Source organism: Astatotilapia calliptera, chromosome 3 (genome assembly GCF_900246225.1).
Source record: "Astatotilapia calliptera chromosome 3, fAstCal1.2, whole genome shotgun sequence".
Classification (NCBI taxonomy): Eukaryota; Metazoa; Chordata; class Actinopteri; order Cichliformes; family Cichlidae; genus Astatotilapia; species Astatotilapia calliptera.
The window spans coordinates 10,345,369-10,364,534 of NC_039304.1; the positions used below are offsets into that span (position 1 = coordinate 10,345,369).

At 41.5% G+C, this 19,166-nt stretch overlaps 2 protein-coding genes across 4 annotated transcripts; one reads left to right on the forward strand and one right to left on the reverse strand.

Annotated features, from left to right (window-relative positions):
* The first annotated feature begins 581 nt into the window (after positions 1-581).
* On the forward strand, positions 582-6,084 carry LOC113012158 (uncharacterized). 2 transcript variants are annotated; one of them, XM_026152188.1, is made up of 7 exons: positions 582-729; positions 1,437-1,535; positions 1,726-1,915; positions 2,281-2,412; positions 3,396-3,477; positions 3,573-3,748; positions 3,840-6,084. In XM_026152188.1, exons 1-6 carry the CDS (start codon positions 706-708, stop codon positions 3,718-3,720), a joined length of 675 nt encoding a protein of 224 aa, XP_026007973.1. In that variant the 5' UTR covers positions 582-705; the 3' UTR covers positions 3,721-3,748; positions 3,840-6,084. The 2 variants fall into 2 exon arrangements, with proteins under 2 accessions (XP_026007973.1, XP_026007980.1); XM_026152195.1 differs by lacking the exon at positions 3,840-6,084 and having other exon boundaries at positions 3,396-3,464; positions 3,573-3,675.
* Positions 6,085-7,483: 1,399 nt separating this feature from the next.
* paip2b (poly(A) binding protein interacting protein 2B) lies at positions 7,484-18,784 on the reverse strand. 2 transcript variants are annotated; one of them, XM_026161683.1, is made up of 4 exons: positions 18,542-18,784; positions 9,315-9,481; positions 8,531-8,713; positions 7,484-8,442 (listed from the first exon to the last, which is right to left on the reverse strand). In XM_026161683.1, exons 2-4 carry the CDS (start codon positions 9,468-9,470, stop codon positions 8,386-8,388), a joined length of 396 nt encoding a protein of 131 aa, XP_026017468.1. In that variant the 5' UTR covers positions 9,471-9,481; positions 18,542-18,784; the 3' UTR covers positions 7,484-8,385. The 2 variants fall into 2 exon arrangements, with proteins under 2 accessions (XP_026017468.1, XP_026017467.1); XM_026161682.1 differs by lacking the exon at positions 18,542-18,784 and adding an exon at positions 15,012-15,220.
* Between the last annotated feature and the right edge of the window lie 382 nt (positions 18,785-19,166).

Sequence of the window (19,166 nt, forward strand, 5' to 3'; positions counted from 1 at the left end):
CGGGTCACACTTAGAGGCAAACAGCCACACTCACATTCTCACCTACAGCCAATCTAGCATCAACCAACAGCCCAACGGTGTCTTTGGAAGAGAATCTGACTACCCAAGAGAACCCATGCAGACACTGGGAGACCATGCAAGCTCCGCAGAGAGGCCTCTGCACTCTGCACTTCGATGCCAGTGTGTAATTTGAAACTGTTACTATAAACCCAAAACTGAAACTACCACAATGAAAGTGGAACAGGCCAACAAATAACAAACATTTTTTGTGACAGTGCAGATGCAAAACAGCAACCTAGAAGATTTTTTAATATAAAGGTGGAGCATTCCACTTTTTAGGGAGCCGTAGATTTGATCACCTTAACCAGCTCCAACTGCATTTCAACTCCTGAGGACAAATATGTAGCAATAGAAGAAGAAAAGTAAAAAAAAAAAAAAAAAAAGTACCTAAAACATGACAATAAGTATTAAAAAAAATCATTTCTTACAGTCACATACATTCACATTTGAGCCCCTGAAGCAGGGAGCTGTTTGTACCAATTGGCTGTAATTCCACAGTAGAATTCAGTGGAATAAACAAATTCAATTAAAAACATTTGGCTTTCACTCAGAGACACGCTGGACAGTCTCTAGTCTTCAGTTTGGCTTTAATACAGCGATGAAGCACTAAGATTACTCGAGGAGGAACCAAAAAAACCATCAAGCATGCTTACATCGGAGCACCGGAAGGTAAATATGTAGCTTGATGGGGAGTTGGAGTGCAGCAGCAACATGTTGTTGTTCAACTGAAATTCACAGGTTTAAAAAGTCCAACAGAAAAGGAGAATTAAACTAAAACTTTTATTTCAATTTGAAATAAGATCCGATCTTAATTGTCTAACCTAACAGTGGGAAACAACAGACAAACAAATTGTTATTTTTCTTTTAAATAATGTGGCAAGACCCCACCAAGGCTTTGTCCTTGTTTTTTAATTCATAACATTGAGAAACGCGTATTGAAATCCTCACTTGCAGTCCTGTTATTTGGCCACCAGGGGGCAGCACAAACAAGCTGTGAAAACAAAACAAGCTGGCATAAGGTCTATGAGATATATAAGCACAACTACAATTATTATCTTTATCTTTTGGCGAATTTGGAGTGTTGCATCCAGAGTTATGATTTAAAACAAACGATAAAAATCAGCATCTACCTACATTAGTGCATCAGTGGTTATCAGTGCAATACTATAAAAATACCACATCAAGTTCAGGACATCATGGTGATGTAAGTAAATATGAAGCGTGCATACTGTGGCTGAACAAGCTCTTGTTTCTGTCAGGATGTCAGGTTTGTTCACATTATACACTCAGACTGACTATCACAACAAGCTAAACTCCTTTTTAAACCCCCCAAAATGCCCGTTTGTGTTTTGTTTTGTTTTTTTTCCCCTGACCAGACTCATGGTTTCAACAGTGCAGGGAGATTTCTCACCACTTACAAGAAGGACTATGGACCCGTCAGGGAGCGCTACCCACATCTGAACTCCAGAGATGAGGTGAGCGAGCTCCTTTATTACAGGTTGGATGAATTTGTGCACGTATGAAGACACGACAGGTCCATTTTATTTTGTTTTTTGTTTTGAAAGAATAACCTTGAAGCCACGTGGGCCGGCTGTTGGTTTTAAAACTCCTTCCATTAGCAGTAGCACCACCACAGGCCCTCACATGCTGTGCTTTGTCCCCCAGCCTCCTCCTTCTTCTGCCTTCATGTCTTCATTTGGCATCCTCACACCTTCCGTTTCCGTGGCAAATCAGGGCGTTGGCTCCGCCCTGGCGGTACACTGGATGCAGGAGTTGCCAGGGGGACAGAGCTCTTCCTTGGTCAAGAGGATGAAAGTCAGCAGCGCGGTGTTTTGTGATGGATGTGGTGGAAAAGGTAAGGACTGTTTGTGTGTTTCTCTCTGAAGCAGGCATGCATACTCAACATGTAGCCGGCAGGTGTAGAGACACTCAGCTTTCTTCTGTTGACACAAACATGTTGCAGCAGCAGGAGGCAAACGATACCAAGACTGAGATTGTCTACAAGGGAGGTTAGATTGCTTCTTTTTTGTTGTTGTTTGATTTGATTCGTGTGGTGTTTGTGTTCTTGAGCTCCAGGTAACAAACCCGTCAAACCAAAGCCTTTGTTGTTCTGGTTTCTAAAATAGCACTCGTGTTCGTGTTTCGTAGAGTTTTCAAACTGCAGCCGAATCCGTGGCTGAATGTAGTGAAACCCACTTTTCGCTGTTTGTGCACATTCAGGTGTGGTTGTGCTGTCTTCCACCGATGGGCCGTCCAGCTGTAATGATTTTCTAAGAAATCTACTGAGAGAAAGTGGACTGCAGCACCTGCTCAGCCCTCCTCAAGGCTGCTCTGCTGTTGACACAAACAAAGGTAGAACAGATTTTTATGACCATAAATCAGGGATGTGAAACTCACCTTGATCTTATGTGTGCCAGGCCAGTCAAACTGCGCTTTGTGTCAGTGTACAGAAGCTTAACTACACATTTAATCTCTGAGGTTTCGATATAAGTAAAGAAGTGCAATTTCAACTTCATGCCCCCGTTTTTTGAAGTGATAAAGAATTTCTTGTGTAGCAAATGAGAGAAATTTGTAACCACGACTTTTTAGGCTCAAATTGTAACTATTAAATGTGCAAAATTACAGAAATCTATTACTGTATCTGTAGCAAAAGCTCTAAAATGCATGAAAATACAGTTAAAAGTCCAAAACTTATGTTCTCCTCTACATTTTCCAAAGCCATCCAGTGGGCCGAACTGGAGTATTTGCTGGCCCGATTCAGGCTCCCGTGCCTTATATTTAAGTCATTTAATATGGACCATGGGCTAGATGCTTTTAGGAAAGCTTGTGAGTATAACCCACTTAGTTTGTGGGCTTAAGTGTACAAGCAAAATTCAATTAAAAAAAAAAAATTAGCCTACTAGGTTATTTTCCATCACCACTACTAATGATCATTCTTTATGCTACGATGGACTTGATGTAACCTCTCAGTTCATCTACTGTGTGAAACAGGAAGGTTTATCTCCCTTCACCCTCGCTTTTAGCCAGCTTTCTTCTAATTGGCTGCCCCTCCCAAACAGGTCATTTGGCTGAGACGACCAAATCAGGGCTATATGACACCATGCACACCCAAGGGTAAAAAAAAACCTGTTTAAAATAGTATTTTAAACCAGTCTAAAACCAGAGATTTACATATATGCTATTATAGTTAGACTGGTAAACGATATATATGCAGACAATAAGACAAAATCGAAGTACATTGTTGTTACTGTTGTTGAGTCATGGTGTGAAATATAGTCTCTAAATTGCAGAGGAAGCTGTATTTGAATGAATGTGCTTTGAAACTTCCCATTTAGATGACCAGCACTGGGATAAGAGTGCCTTCTTGTGGGGTTTGAGCGCCTCCTCCCTCCAGAACTCTTTAGGTCAGGGCAGCCGGTGAGGCACAGACACAAATTCCACCTTTTCATCGTGTCCTCTCACGCTCTCTGTGCTATTTTCAGACACTTTCTCCCCTTTCTTCTTACTCCCAGCTGTGCAAGGGGACCTGAGTGCTTTGAGCTGAAAACCATCTGTCAGAGCAGCGCCCTGCCTCAGGCCCACGTACAGCCAGCAACTTACTGCACAGAGACTAGGAGGAAGCTGCCGCAAACAAGAGTACCAGTTCAACTATGGCCCTAAGATACAGAGTGGCCAAAGGAAGCTCTGTGTGAGTAGCCTGACACTTGCAGGCTTTTGCCCTGTGCTTATTCTGTTTATGTTCTCATGTCTGTCCCTTTATCTTGTGTATTTCCACCTAGACTCAGCAGGATGCCTTCTCTGATCGCCCACCTTGTCACTGGTCTACAGTCTGAATCTTGACTCAATACAGATCATTCAGAAAAAAATGTATTTTTTGTATTTTGATTTAGACTTAAAGTGCAGCATGTTAGTATGAAATGTTGTAGAGCTGCTTTGTCCAAACACCTCCGCAGAAAAGGGAGATAGCGGTCATGGCTTTTGTGCGTGAGTCTCGGTTATCTCGCCGAGGTCACAAAAGCTGAGTCACAACGTAGCAGTAAACCATCTGCTGGCAGGAAGACGGTGAGCTGTGAACTTGCTGGCATCCTCGTGCTGGGCAGAGGCTTACGTGTCCACACAGCTGTGGTGGATGATTTACTTAGTTTTTGGGGTTTTTTTTAAGTTAAATAAATGTTAACAAATGCCACAAAAATTCGAACCATCATTCCCCATGCTAACTTCAGTGTCTCTGCTGAGATGAATAAGATTTAATGATTCTGATTGGAGCTCCTGGGGTTCCTAAGGCAACCATTCCCAACTGAAAGAAACCTGAAAACCTGTGGCCCACCTGTAGAGCTGGAAGGCTGCTCAGCATCACAGTAATATCATTTCATGAGTAAATTATCGTAGCAATATTGTGGGGTGTCTAGTGATTCCCATCTCTGCTGTGTGAGCGTGTAAAAATGGACAGTTGTGAAGAAAATGGCTCCTTTCACTGGTCGCACTTTATTAAAGCAGAGGGGCTTCAAGTGGTCTGGAGAGGAGGATTTGTTAGGTTAGGTTAGGTGAAGTGCAAAACTAGCTGCACAGTCCAATTAAGCTCTTTTTCATTCTTATGATCCATCCTCATAGTGCTGCACACAGTAGTGTCCCTGTGCAATGACCTTGGTTCCACCTGGGTGCTGTATGTAGAGGGTGTGGTGACTTCAGGGGTCATATATCTCTGCTCCTTCATATCAGCACACAAATCGAGGGATTTGCAGTCTTTGCCGTTCACATTCCTGGATTTCAGGCTCCTCTAGTCTGTTAACATTTCGATCGTCTTCCTTTTGTTCCTGTTTCGCTTTGGAAATGAGCACCGACACAGTCATGAGCTCATTTTCAGGATAGTCACCAAAAACCAATCCTTCATCTCTTTTTCTGCAGACGTAATCCTGATGTCACTCCTCCAGTCTGCTTTCAGATCCACACTGTGAACTTCAGTTGAATTAACCCTTTATTCAAAGATGAAATGTAGCACCATCCTATGCATCTATATATTTTTTATTTACTTGGATATCACTGTTCTGTGCTGCTCTTTAGTTGCAAACCTACCTAACGCCTGCAGGGCTCAGAGTGACTTGAGATGGTTTTGCCCACCAAAGGTCAGCATCAAGCATTCTCCACGTCCTCATGTTTATAAGTGAAAGGTTATCTCCGGGTGATCTCAGACAGTCTGCTTTAAGGGCAGCAGATCAGGTTCTCCAGTGAGGCCAAATGGCATGCACAGCTTTACGCAACAATCAGATGACCGTTTATCAAGCTGATGCTAAACAGACTGATGGTGCGCCGCCTCCTCGAATGCGAAAACAAAACAAATATATTCTTAGACAAGGTACTTTGTGCAAAAAATTAAAGACAAGCTTAAACGACTGAGAGTAAGTGACAGTGAAACATATTCTGGAGTTGAGCGTCGCTGTTTAAGCAGTCGCAGCTTTAGTAGATGCGCTTATGTAACCAAAAACTGGCCATTTGTTAGCAAACAGTCAGTCTAGATAGATGATCATTTTTAAGCAATTAAAAGCTAATAGTGGCTGACCAAGCAACCGCTGCACATTTGGGAGCTGCTCATTTTCAGCGGTATCCATCTACAGCTGGACTTATAAACAGAAATATAATGAAAACCACACGCTGAAAAAGATCCCGTGATATGATCCAAAGCTCCAGAGGGAATGAATACGAATACTCATAAATATCTTGGACGATAGCTCACACGAAGCAGTCCCGAGGAAGTTCACAGTAAGAGCAAAGCGGACATTTGAAGCGATAACTATCTGTGAATTCCCACTGAAATGTTATTCTAACTTTAATAATCTTGATTTTATTCAGTATTCCCTGTAGCTCCGACTTCTCGAGTGTTTAGTTCATCGGCACATTCCCATTAACTTGGCCACGTACGTTGACCTCACTTATCGATCCGTGTTATGATCCAACTTCCACGCTCTCAGACTTGAAAGAAAGTTTGGCTCAGGCGATTAGAGGATCATTAGGGGGTCCTTTTGTCCCTCTGTGGGGGGTCACTCCCACTAGGTTTATATCTGGGACTCTCCACCATTTGACCTTAGAACTGAAGAAGCTTCTCGGATGAGAGGTGAAACGTCTTCAAGCAACTTAAAGAAGTCCAGACGCTTTTCTTTGCAAGCTCCTTTGACTACGATGACCTGGATGACTGAGAACCTTCACAGACAAAGAAAGTGAATATCGTCCTGAACCTTTGAAATAAGAACCTTTACAATGAACTCAGCTGTGAAACATTTTCGATATGATTTTCTTGGACTGTTCAGAATTATCACAGGAAAAGTCACGTGTGTGTACAGATTAAGAGAAAAGGGGGAAAGAAAAAGAAAAGCAAATAAAACATTTGTCTTTAGCTGCTTTATTCAACTTTTTTCATCATTTTTGTTTATCTTGAAATTCATACACTTTTATTTATTTTCTTTTTTTTTTTTTTTTAACGGCTTCTATCACACAACTCAAAAAAAAAAAGAAAAGAAAATGAAAATCACCAAAAATGATTTCATGTTGTACAATCCACCTGGCGGACATTCCTAACGGCGTCACCAGGGTGTCATTTGACATCTGTGGTCCAACACTGAGGAAGTTCCCCTTTAAACCCACGCTTCACCGTCTCTCACAGAAACCTCGGAAAGCAGCATGAGTGGACAGAAGCACTACCTGTCAGATACTTTGAAACACAATGTAAATAATCTCTGCTTACCACAAAAATACACGAGATCTTACTTTTCCTGGGACAATACTACGTCCACGTTCAAGCCAAAATGGCTGAGATTCAGAGAAAGAAAAGAAAAAAAGAAACAATTCAGGATTACTGGTGATAGGAATCTGGATTTCCTGAAGAGTATTGTCACATGTAACTTTTTCCTACTGGCTCACGATTTAATGGATATTATACTCGCATCAGGGAGAGACACTTTGAACTCTAGACCGCAAAGATTTAAAGTAGAACTTCCTCAAAACAAAAAGTCAGATTCCTAGGGTAGGACAAGACCGGCAAGGATTAAATACTGACCGCCACATCCTCCATACTGCCATCCCCATGGCGATACAATCACCTCTCCCTACTTGCTTCCTCCTACCAACAGGACTAAATGGACACCACAGGCTACTATACCCAGTAGAGAGCCTCATCCTCAAAAACAAAAAATGTGAAGGAAAAATAAGGGGAAGGATGAGATGCTATTTGAAAAACCAGATTTGGATATGGACACTTGATCTGATCCTAAACAAACCAAGCTGACAGAAAGAGGCAGTGGCTGCGTTCCAGACCAAGTACCCCCCGCCCCCGTAAGAAGGATGAACACCTTACAAAAACTGAGCCGTGAACTAAAGCTGTGCACACACACAAAAAGATGACTGAGTTTTTAAAAGATTTTTTAAAAAAAAGTTTGATGTTTGACAATTTTATTCAACTCCTTTATTTAACTCATGATTGGGATACTTGATGAAAAATAAGCATGGATGTCAACACAAATTGGGAAAACAAGTTCTTCTCCATGATGCCACCCATCCATGAGCGTTCGGATCGATTCAACCGGCAGGGAGAGAGGGCTGAGGGGTTTGCACGTGGTTTGGAACAGAGCCGCTGCAGATACAAATAACCATCCATGGTTTAGATAAACATGAGCCGTGATGTCACAGGACATCGTAGGAGCAAACGCTAACGGGTTACTGTGATGGCTTTACAGAGCAACGGCAGAAGCCCGCTGCAGTCCCCTGAAATGTTCATCCTTCTGACCTCAGCAACATAGTAACCTTCAACCTGCTGGAAATGTGTTTTTTGTTTGTTTTGTTCACCCAATTAGACACAAATTAACACTGAAACAAAAAAAAGACTAAACTTTTGGAATTTAGACTTTGTCTTGGCATCACTCCCAAGTAGCTGCCTATTTTTCAAGGGACTTGCTGAGATCTGCATGCTCTGTAAACATCAACAGCGTGGTGTGAAATGCAATGATGAGCTAGCGCCCACAGAAGGGCAGAGCTGGTACTACACCCCCTCTCCCACCCATCCCCAATGTCCCTCAGTTTACAAGAAACAAACAGGAAATAAAAAGATTGAAGAAAAAAAAAAAAAAAGAAAACCCCCCACCCCCCAATCGGGCCTGGCAGCACGCCACTGACTTCAAGTGTGTGCGTGTGCATGCTTGCGTGTGAGGATCAGCGTGTGTGCGGCCGTGGCCGCCAGAGTCTCTGAGAATATGAGAGGACTGGTGCATGTGTCTGAGTGTGTTTGTGTATGCATGTGTGTGCGTGCGTGCTGAGGCTCCATGGGGGTGAGGGGGACTCCTAGTATTTCTTCCCCGGGACAAACTCCTTTGCTTCAGGATTCAAGATGCTCTTCCTCTGCAGAGAGAAGGAAACAGAATAAAATTACTCATTTTATCAAGAACCGACAAAGTGAGCGCAGCGCAATCAGACGCATCTGACTCACCGCCACTTCCTCCAGGTTGTTGTGGTGATCGCTGACCGACAGGCCGTTGAGCTGCTGCTGCAGCTGCCCCACCCCCTGGTTGTTGAGGTCGCGCGAAGGGATGAACCAATCCTGGTCCTCCTCCTCCAACATCTCCTGGAAGCAGCGCTCCAAGAATTCCTGCTCCAACAGCTCCTCCTCTACCTGCAAGACAATGACACAGGAAAGGAAATGATAAATAATAAGATAAGCAGTAAAGTGGAACAATAAGTGAAGGCGTGGAAACGTTCAGACGTTACAAATTCACGCTTAAGTCACAAGCTGACAAAAATGCTCAACTCTCGGTAAGAAACCTTGTATCTGATGCAGCATAGGCATCAGAGTTCATTAGTGGCAGGGGAGAGGGGTACGAGTCTGCCAAGAATTAACCATTAAATTAATCTTTAATAACTCTTTTTATTAGCATATCATCCAAAAACATTGGTTTTCAAGTACTGTTGACAAATAAATGAGCAATAAATCCACCTGTTCTCAGGTGAGCCTCTCATCCTGAGGGTGAATAAAGCATTATGTTATCTCAACAGCAACTTCACCAGCAGCTCAGGGCAGAATCAAACTTTCAAATTAAGAGTGGAGGGATTGCAGGATGGTGAGGTTTAAAAACAAAAACAACAACAACAACAACAACAACAACAACAACAACAACAACAACAACAACAAAACAGGATGGACTGAAAAGAAGAAGAAAAAAAAAAGAGTGAGTTGGACCTTCAGGAGTTAAAGTATCCATTTTTGTCACATGTACCTGTCTGTTATACTCCTCCTCATTCTCCATCCACATGTATTCAGCAAACGGGTTGGCGTCATTGTTTTCTCCCGCATGGCCATTGGCAACCGGCTCTTTCCCTTCCTTTTCTGGAGCTCCGCCTCCTGGTGTCTTAGCCACCTCCGGACCGCTCATCTCAGCTGGCTCTGTGTGAAACAAGAAGGCACAGGTGTGACTGTCAGCGAACAGTCTGGATCATCCTGCTACAGTATGCACGCAATCAGACAACCGAAGAGCAAAGCTGCGCAACTCCCGTTCGCTAGCCCACAGCTGGGTCTCATTCTTGTTAGTTTACATTATCATATTTAAAATCAAGGCTCCATTATTTAAGCCTGGGATTCCAAATCGAATTGACCATCAGCATCTCAATCAGCATTGTCGGAGCAGTTTTCCAGCTGTAACTAAAGACGCTCTGCTTATAAAGGAGGAAAAGACAAAAAAAGCCATTGAACAGTAATTCTGCATCTCTCAGGTTATGAGTAGGAAACAGACTGAAAGGCAACACCTGCCTGGACTAATCCTACTCGGTGATGTCTAAAACATTCTTCTGCAACACCCAAATGAGCCTGAAGACTTAATAGAGTCTTTGACATTTTATGACGTTGATCAATAGTTATTTTCCAGGTGGGTGAATTACAGCGCTGCAGTGAAAGGCCACAGAAACACACACACACACACACACACACACACACACAACGGGTCCAGAGAGACATCAGTAAGACATACAGCACTATCACAAGCCAAACAAACACCCAGTTTTAAATCAGGTTTGTGTAGACCAATGAAAGAGAAAATACAGCCAAATGTTAAAGTCAATCCTATTTCCCCACTAAATACAGCTGTTCACCAAAACGTCTAGCCACATAGGGTTTACATCTAAAGTTTGAAACTCAACGTTACTTTAAAAAAAAAAAAAAAAAAAAAAAAAGAGTTAAATAAACACTGAGACATGAAGCAGAGTACTCAGCTGTGTGCCAACATGTAATCCTTACTCAGAGATGCTGATGCATGTCTTTTTAACTTCGCAGTAATGACATGAGACTAAACTATCATTTAACCCCCAGCCTTACACCCAGTCAACACCAAAGTAGCAACAGTGACAACAGTTCACAACAATTGTGGAAAACTAAAACAGACTTGCATTTGTGGGCTAAAAAGAAAGATAAACGCACTGTTACAGTGATGGATGATTAGATAAGCCCCTTCCCCCACCACCTGGATGGAACCAGTACACAACTTTGCTCTTAACACTTCTTTTTTTCTTAAATTTTATCATTAAAAAACAGCAAATATGGAAAATAATGAATACAAAAATAAACAGTGCAAGTATTGTCCCATCAAATCCACAGAAGAGAGGACTTTATAAACCGCTATCTCAGCGTATCTAAGGAAGTCCCATATAAACAAGGCAAAGCCAAACCCAAGTGACGTGATCGGAGAAGAAGCGCAAACGTGTGTGTGGTTATTTTTCTGCAGTCAGCAAAGGCCTACGCATGATTCAATCAAGCCAAACGCAGCGAGTCATCACATGTAACAGGGCCGCATCTTGCAATGTAAAAATACAGCCGTGCTGCTGCTTTAAGAGTCATTAGAAAGACAACAGCTAACATCTGTGTTCAGTACACACCTTTGGCAATAAGTAAAGATACTTTTTTTTTTTTATTATTATCGATCATCACATCCCAATGGGTTAGAATAATTTACCAATACTCTGCAATAAAACTATTCCCTGAACACGTACTAGCATCCAGCTACATCTTTAGCAGATGATTACTTCCACCTGCACTGTGGAAGTGAAAGTAAAAACTGTGACATCACATCAGGTTTTCCCCCCCTCCATCCAAATACCTACTTCTCCTTCAAAAAGGGGCAGCCCCTGGATAACCACGCAATTTCCATCTAAAGCTCGAGACTGGACACGGCATCCACACCTGGCCTGAATTTTATCAGAATAAAACAATTCTCATTACAACAACTGAGTACAATGCTAAATTTGTGTCCACACCAATTGGCAACACCCGGGGCTTAAAAATGAAGCCAATGAAGATGTGCCGAAAACAGCAGTTCCTCTAGTGGCCACTTAAGGATGGCTCTAACCCTTGTGTGGTGTTCGTATTTTTGTTACTCAGCCAGTGTTCATGGGTCTGGTGGACCCGCTAGAGTTTTGGCTTTCCAAATTAACACTAAACAATTTTATGTTAAATTACTCAACAGATGTTTACTTCATCCCAATTACAAGACATATGAACAGCAAACATGGTTAATTTTTTCCCTTTACCTTTGTTAGATCACATTTATGAATTAATGTGCTTCTCGTTTTTCTTTTATATAAAATGTTATAAATAAATCAGTTATAATCAAGTGGAGTGAGTGGAAAGACACAACACAACACAAAAAAATAATAATTAATTGTTTAATTTTTCTTTTGAAAAAAACTGAACACGGGTCTCACAGACTTAAAAGCACAATATGGCTTTAAAAGCACAATGTCTCAATATTTACAGTCAGGCACCAAAACAACTCTATTAATACTCTGTCCTTTCATAAAGACTGTACCATTTAAATAAATAAAATAAATAGGGGTTAATGGGTGTGACCACTTTGACAATTTTCCCAAAACACTATCTTTCAGGCCTCAGCGCCGCTAAATCTAGTCACTGAATTGGGAGTTTTTCTCTAGTCCATAATGGACTCTCTCTAGTATTTTATTTCCATGTTACTTGGCTACTACAGAGATCTGTATCTGTGCATGGCACTTGTGCAGTCAAAGCACAGAGCTCGTCAATCCTGCTTAAACAGTGAAAATGTATGTAGTCTGTGGTTCAGACGTGCAGCTTCACCTTTATGCTGTAAAACAGGCATCTAAAACAACAGGGGTGTCTGAGTGTAGCCTCTTTCACACGGGATACTTAAAACAGATGATTAAATTCATTAATTAAGCCTAATATTCTGCAGTCATAAGCACTGTTTAAGCTTGAAGCCAGTGGCGAGATCACAAGTATCCAATAATCTATTAAGAAAAGACAGTGAGTTGATGAGATTTGTGCGATTGCTTCTACGCACACAGGATTGCCACTATGATGAGACATGCCCAATCATGACATAATCCTCAGAGTGCCAGCCAGATGCAACAGACTTGTCATGACTCAACTGCAGCCTTGCAGCGGGGGGAGGGGGGATAGAAAAATGATGATCTCAACCGAGCTCTGCTCACAGCTCCGGAGGTCATCCTGATGAAGACTCACTCACTCATTGCAATGTGTTGTGACTTCAAAGAAACTTCACCCATTTCAAAATTCAGCCCATAATATTTCTGCGACACCCGCGCCTGCAGTCCCCGTCTCCCTCAGCACAACAAAACAAACATGTTTAAGCAGAGTGTGACCCGCAGCAGCCGGCCGTTCGACGAACGCAGCGACAGAACGGACACGCTGTTCCTCAGAAGAGCACACACAAACAAGCATAATCTAAGTAGGTCAGTAGACTAAGAAGAAGAGGTGTGTCTGTTTCTGCCCAACCGTGGGCGACGATAAAGACGTCTAACGATGCAGAGCAGGGACTTGAACAAGGTGAAGAAAAAACAAAACAAAACAAAAAAAACACAAAGGGAAAAATTTACAAGACAGAGGTTGCAGAACATTTGAAGCCTGTGCGCTAACATTCACTTTTACTGCAGTCGATAAAGTGTTGTGTAATGAATCGGACTTACCATCAGCCAAAGCTTTAAAATAACAGTTGAGACGCTGAAGGGGTGTGAGTATGCAAGCAGACAGCTAAAAGCAGGTAAAAGCCATGAGGTTAGAGCTCAGGTGATATTTTTTCCCCACACAATCAAACGAAAGTTATGTTTCCAGCTTCTCAGATTAAACGCCAAATGGTTATAAAAGTATACTGAATGCATGATCTAAACTTCCAAAAAGTTCAATTTGTAAGAACACCTCTAAGATTAATTTCCAAAAGTTGCCAAGTCACTGACATCATCCCACCCCCACTGAAGTATAACTAACAAGAGTGCAAAGACCTCGCCAGCATGTGATGCACATAGCACTTAACATGTTCACATTGCATAACCATGTGGTGGTTACCATGTAATATTTAGTTAGGCAAGCCTAGATCAGTGCTTCCCCTGTGCCTACGAGGGTGAGGGGTAAGCTGTAGAAATGTAAAATGCTGTTCTGCAATCCGGCCACACGGGAGGGGTCAAAAACAAATGTACAGAAAGTTTGAGGGGACAGAGTTCAACTTCTGAATCCAAGCAGCTTTATCTTGGAACAGCAATCATCATCAGCTGCAATAGAAGTTTATGGACTGGATGATAAACTCAATGTCATATTTCTAAGTTGTTGTTGTTTGTTTTGTTTTTTAAGGGAGGGGGGTTGACTCTTCTATGAGCTAAAAACAACAAAACAAAAACCATTTTGCTGGCTTGTTTGTTGTGATAGTGAGAACTTAAGTCTGAAAACTGTATGTACTTTGTGTTGAGTGGGTGGAAATATGCAAAATTAATGACCATTTGACATTTTCAAAGCAAATTTTGTTCTGTGTCAGAGGGGGAAAATGTCATCAAAAAAAGAAGAAAAAAAAAAGGAGAAGATTATTACTGAATTTGATTTTTTTCTTTTTTGTCCTGATCTGTAAAACTGGGATATTTTAAGGAAAGAAGGGCTTTGGGAAATTCTATTAACGCAATAGCTACTGGTTCCACATATTTAAAATACTTTTAGTAGTTTTCCCCCCTTGAGGCAAGGAACGAAATGGAAAAACAAACTGCAAAAGTATAAGTTTAGTTACTAATTTTTACATTTTTCAAAGTGGTTTAAAATCAAGCTGAAACAGCCGTTCAAATTCACCTTCAGATCCCTGGAACTGCAACTAAATAACCACTGAAACCTTTCAAATGTCCAAATGTCGGCTTAATAGTCCTCTTGACTCCGTTTGTAATGGATACTTTGTGTACCTGCAAGTGTAAAAATAAACTCTGAATGTCAAGCAGAGACATCCAACCTGCGGGGAGACAAATGCGGGGGGAGCTCCTACAGCCATGTCCAGTTCCAACTGTGCACAATGAAGACTTTGATATGCAAAAACAACCCGCTTCATAGCGGTCCGTGTAGCCTGACAGTCCGTGTGTGTAACAGGAGCTGTGCCGCGGTGGCTTACAGCCTGCTAACGGCTCTAAACCAGGTGTCCGGGCATACCTGGGAAGTTGGTTTAAAGGATTTGGTAGTTTCAGTCGAGGTAATGCGAAGTGGGTAGTTCCCAGCGGCTGCAAACAGACAGAAACGCACAGCTGCGCTGTCAGTGAACGGGCCTAAGGTGAAAGCTACCCCACCAACAACAAAGGGTAGAGGCTGGGTGGAAGAAAAGCTCTTTTTTTCCTTTTAAAGTCATTAAGTGGGTTTCTTAAAACGGCTTAAATGCGAACCACGTATTAAACGAAAATATACAATAAGCTACTAGAACAGGTAAAGCACGCATCTGGGGCAAACCCCGTCTCTATTTGAATGCTAGAGGCCAAACAAAGTGTGCTCCGCTATGAGCTAGCACGCAGCTACAGCATGGCAGCATCACTGAAGCAGGTCAACAAAACAAGGCTGAGCTCCGGGAACAACAGCAGCGGCAAACACGCACACACGACGAAGCTCTAACGTGTAACCGTTCGCGGGTCGCCGTTACCTGGCATTGTGCTCCTGCTGTGTGTCTCAACGCGTAGGGTAACACAAAGTTACTGTCAGTAAACTGCGAGCTCGTCGTGTCTTCTGTGGGGATTTCTCCGCGCTGCGATGCAACGTAGCTCCAGTCAGCTAAATCCTGTTAGCCACCTCGCTAACGTTAGAAAGCTGGGTCGGTTATGTGGTCTGATGAGGCGTTCATCTACTGCCAGGAATGTGGGAATTTGTACCTCACACCAGACAAACTATTAGATAAAAGCAGAGGCGGGGTAAATAATGTAAATCCCATCACCACCAACGCTATTGGAGTCGACTACTGTTAATCTTACAATCTTCTTTACCACTTGATGAGATCACAGATAGGATCAGTAGGAATGTAACAATGAGTACATTTGCTCATTTACTTTAATCAGCTTTAATGTACTTGTACTTTAAGTATTTCAATGCACTCTATATTGTGAGTGCAATTATTGCACTTCATACCCCATATACTATTTAATTTAGAAGCTTTAGTTGCTTATTATTTTGAAAATGATTTGCATTATTACAGCTCAAGCTACTGAGTAATAGAAATCTAATTAAAATAATCAACAGCTTTTAACATTAAAGAGATATACACATAAACAAATCAATAACTATAACCCAATAATTTCATGTATATGATTCTAAATGGTGCCGTTTGACATGAGTTAATTTGCTTAGGTGCAGCCTGTGTACTATTAAGCTTCTTAAATAGGAATATAAATCTTACTTAAGTTAAAGGTCTATAAATACTTTTTTTCCACTTTGAAAAACAACTAATCATCACAAGATTATGTTTAAATTCTTATGCAGCTCCACTTTTCACTTTTCAACATAATAAATCTGCAAATGCAATAAATCTGTTGCACATGAGCTTGAAAATTGTGATTTTGTAGTTGTATAAGTTATGTTAAAAAAAGAGAGAAAAGGAATTGCATTGGTTCCCTCCAATCCATAACACATGAATACAGCTGACTGCTTTCAACAAAACCTATAATGATGCTAGTAAATATATCTTTTAATACCATGGTAATGACTTCAGCCAAACTTTAGAGGTCTGAGTGCTGACGTCAGTGAGCAAACTGCGACATTCAGCACACATTGATCTCCATTTAAAACCAGTAACAAATGTAAGCAGGGATGCGGAGAGAAAAACAAAGCACCACCATAAAAACTGGTGTTTGTTTATCGTCCAAAAAACTATTTGCAGAAATGCAATAAAACAGATTGCTCCGCCTATCCAAGCAGCTACAACATCTGGTTAAATTCCACCACAGCGTTTCCATTCCTTTTCCCCCCAGAGGTTAATGGTGTGTGTGATTAGAGGATGAATGCCAAGACTGAACAGAATCCAGCTCGGATTCAGTCTGAAATACACAGTAAATCATGGAGCCTCTCTGCTCTGCTGTCAATCCTGAGAATGAAACAAGCAAATGTGAAGGGCGACTTGTTTTCAGCACATCGTACTGAGTGAACTGCCAGTGTCACGACAAGCTCTGGCATCTTTTCTTCTTTGGCCTGCTGTTCGTTATGCTAATTGAGTGACAGCAGCTGACAACAGTTAAAAAATGGTTCCAAAAATAAAATAAAAAATGCATGTGGCTTTTTTAAATAAAAGTAAAATGGTAAATGGCCTGTATTTGTATAGCGCTTTACTAATCCCTAAGGACCCCAAAGCGCTTTACACATCCAGTCATCCACACACTGGTGATGGCAAGCTACATTGTAGCCACAGCCACCCTGGGGAGCACTGACAGAGGAGAGGCTGCTGGACACTGGCGCCACCGGGCCCTCTGACCACCACCAGTAGGCAACGGGTGAAGTGTCTTGCCCAAGGACACAACGACCGAGACTGTCCAAGCCAGGACTCGAACCGGCAACCTTCCGATTACAAGGCAAACTCCCAACTCTTGAGCCACGATCGCCCTGATGTATAAACCACTTAGCCTGCCAATGAACAGGACATTAACAGGCATGCTGTAAAAGCAATTTAAATCCTTTATTATCAACAAATTCAATTCACGTTTTTGTTTAATAAAATTTTGTCAGGAAGCAGTGAAAAAAGGTACAAGTGTCACCACTGGGAAGATCTTTGCAGCAGCCAGAGGATATATGTAAAAATGAAGTCAGCTTCCCCGAAATTATACATTTAAGGAGTAACAATTTAAATGAGAGGTGAACAGGTGAGAAAAGCGGTAAACTAAATGGAATGATATTTTGTAATGATTGTGAAGGCACATGTTTGAAATGTTTGAAATAAAAATGAACTGAACTGAACTGAAAAGTGCCCAAGGAGTAGAGACACGAGGACAACAGGAATTCAGAGTGAATAAATGGCTGAAACAAAAGTTTGGCTCAAACTGCTAACAGTGTGGACAGCAGTAAAATATCTAATCAAATAAAAACAGATTAAATTTAGTAAAGGGAATGTGGGAGATGTTATATTTGTAAGCACCCACTTAAAATAAATTAGCCTGATGTAAGTGTGAAGAGTAGGAGATATAGGGAGCAGTTGAAAGTAGTCTATAAATGGGATAAGTAACTGACAGTGTGTGAGATTACAAGTAACTGATACACAGCTTTAAGTAATGAGTACTGTATATGCAAATGCAGTTTACACTCGTTAAAAAAAATCTAAACATTAACAGTCTGATTGGGGGAGACAGTTTTAACAATATCTGCTGTAATTTAATCAAGTTAAACAGCATAAAGAAGAAGCTACTGATTGTTTTAACCCCGGATGCCCTTCCAGATACAACCCAAAAAGGGATTCGCGTTTTCTCCTGGGAAAGACAGTACACTTGTTAGGGAAATGTATAAACCCTACATGGAATTAGTTCCATTAAACATGAAAGGTGGTGTTGCTGCAGAGGTACGTGAGTCTTTGTGACATGATAGAGGAGCTACATTAAAAAAAAGCACCACAACACTGAGATTCTACCTGCTAGTTCTATTTTGCTAGTCAGCATTGAGAGCTACAGTATAGATGGCAATCAAAAATCGGGCAGCACTTGAATGCAGCATGTGCACAAACATCTCGAGCTCCGTCACACAGCACCTCTGTCTGTACTCCTGACTAACCCCAGAGACAAATGCCTGCGTGGCTCCGGAGAGAAACGCGCTTCTGGCGCTTCACTCTGGGAAGACACGCTTTAACTGATTTTATGCGGCTCAAAATACTCTAATAATGGACAACATGAGGCCTTTTGTGTCAATTAGCGTGATTTAAAAAGAGAATTATTTGAAAACTGCATATGTTCATAAACTTGGCTGCCCTACATTGTAGTTAGGCCACTGTTACTACTGTGGAAGTTTGTTTTTACCACCTTCACAACAGCCCCCTCACTCCTTTTTAGACTAAGCTCATGAAGGCAGGAAGTGCCAGCCTAGTGAGAATTTAGCGTAAAAAAAATTAACCACGTAAGGTTAATATTGTTTCATGTTTAGCTTTCTTTTTATATTTCTTGATATGAAGCAAACAGGTAGCTTCCCCTTTATCGCACCAACACTCACCACTCAACTTCAAGCGCAAATCGGTGCGGGGGGGCCGCAAGCCAGCTGTCTTGAGGGGTAAAATGCTCTTTTCCGGTCCTGGGTGTGAGAAGAAAACCACACAGTGAAGAAAATCTTCCTATAAACTCCAACTCGGTAAACCAGCGGTTGTCCCCTTGCTCGGTTTGGTTGCGTTATTAACCAAAAAAAGAAAAAAAAAATCCCGTTAAATCCACAAATTTTCTGCTAACACGTTGAGAGAAAAAAACAAACAGTAGTCGCGCTCGTCCAGCTGCCCGCTTCAACCATTGGTTGAGGTTTACGTCAACCAAGGCCTCCTGACGACGCTATTGGCTAAAAGTGTAGAAACGCCCGCCCCTACCTCGCCATTCACGCGACTAAAGAAAATACATTACAGCTTTTTTTTTTCTTTCCACCATTGTTTTTGTAATTAACATTTCCTAATATTGAATGAAGCTCGCTGTATTTATAATATATATTCTATAATGTATAATGTATAAAATAAAGAAATTACCGGTTTTCCACGTGTAATTCTGACTTTATGTTATTTAATAGATCCAGTCCTGTTTGTCCGTTTAAAATATCTTTATAAAACTGTTATGTTATTTTTGTTGCGATTTCGGCT

Coding starts and splice junctions, on each gene's coding strand:
- LOC113012158 (XM_026152188.1), top strand. CDS start 706: ATGCTTACATCGGAGCACCGGAAG. Junction 730..1,436: donor TTACATCGGAGCACCGGAAG/GTAAATATGTAG, acceptor TCCCCTGACCAG/ACTCATGGTTTCAACAGTGC. Junction 1,536..1,725: donor ATCTGAACTCCAGAGATGAG/GTGAGCGAGCTC, acceptor TTTGTCCCCCAG/CCTCCTCCTTCTTCTGCCTT.
- paip2b (XM_026161682.1), bottom strand. Junction 8,714..9,314: donor AGGAGGAGTATAACAGACAG/GTACATGTGACA, acceptor ATTGTCTTGCAG/GTAGAGGAGGAGCTGTTGGA. Junction 8,443..8,530: donor ACAACCTGGAGGAAGTGGCG/GTGAGTCAGATG, acceptor TTCTCTCTGCAG/AGGAAGAGCATCTTGAATCC.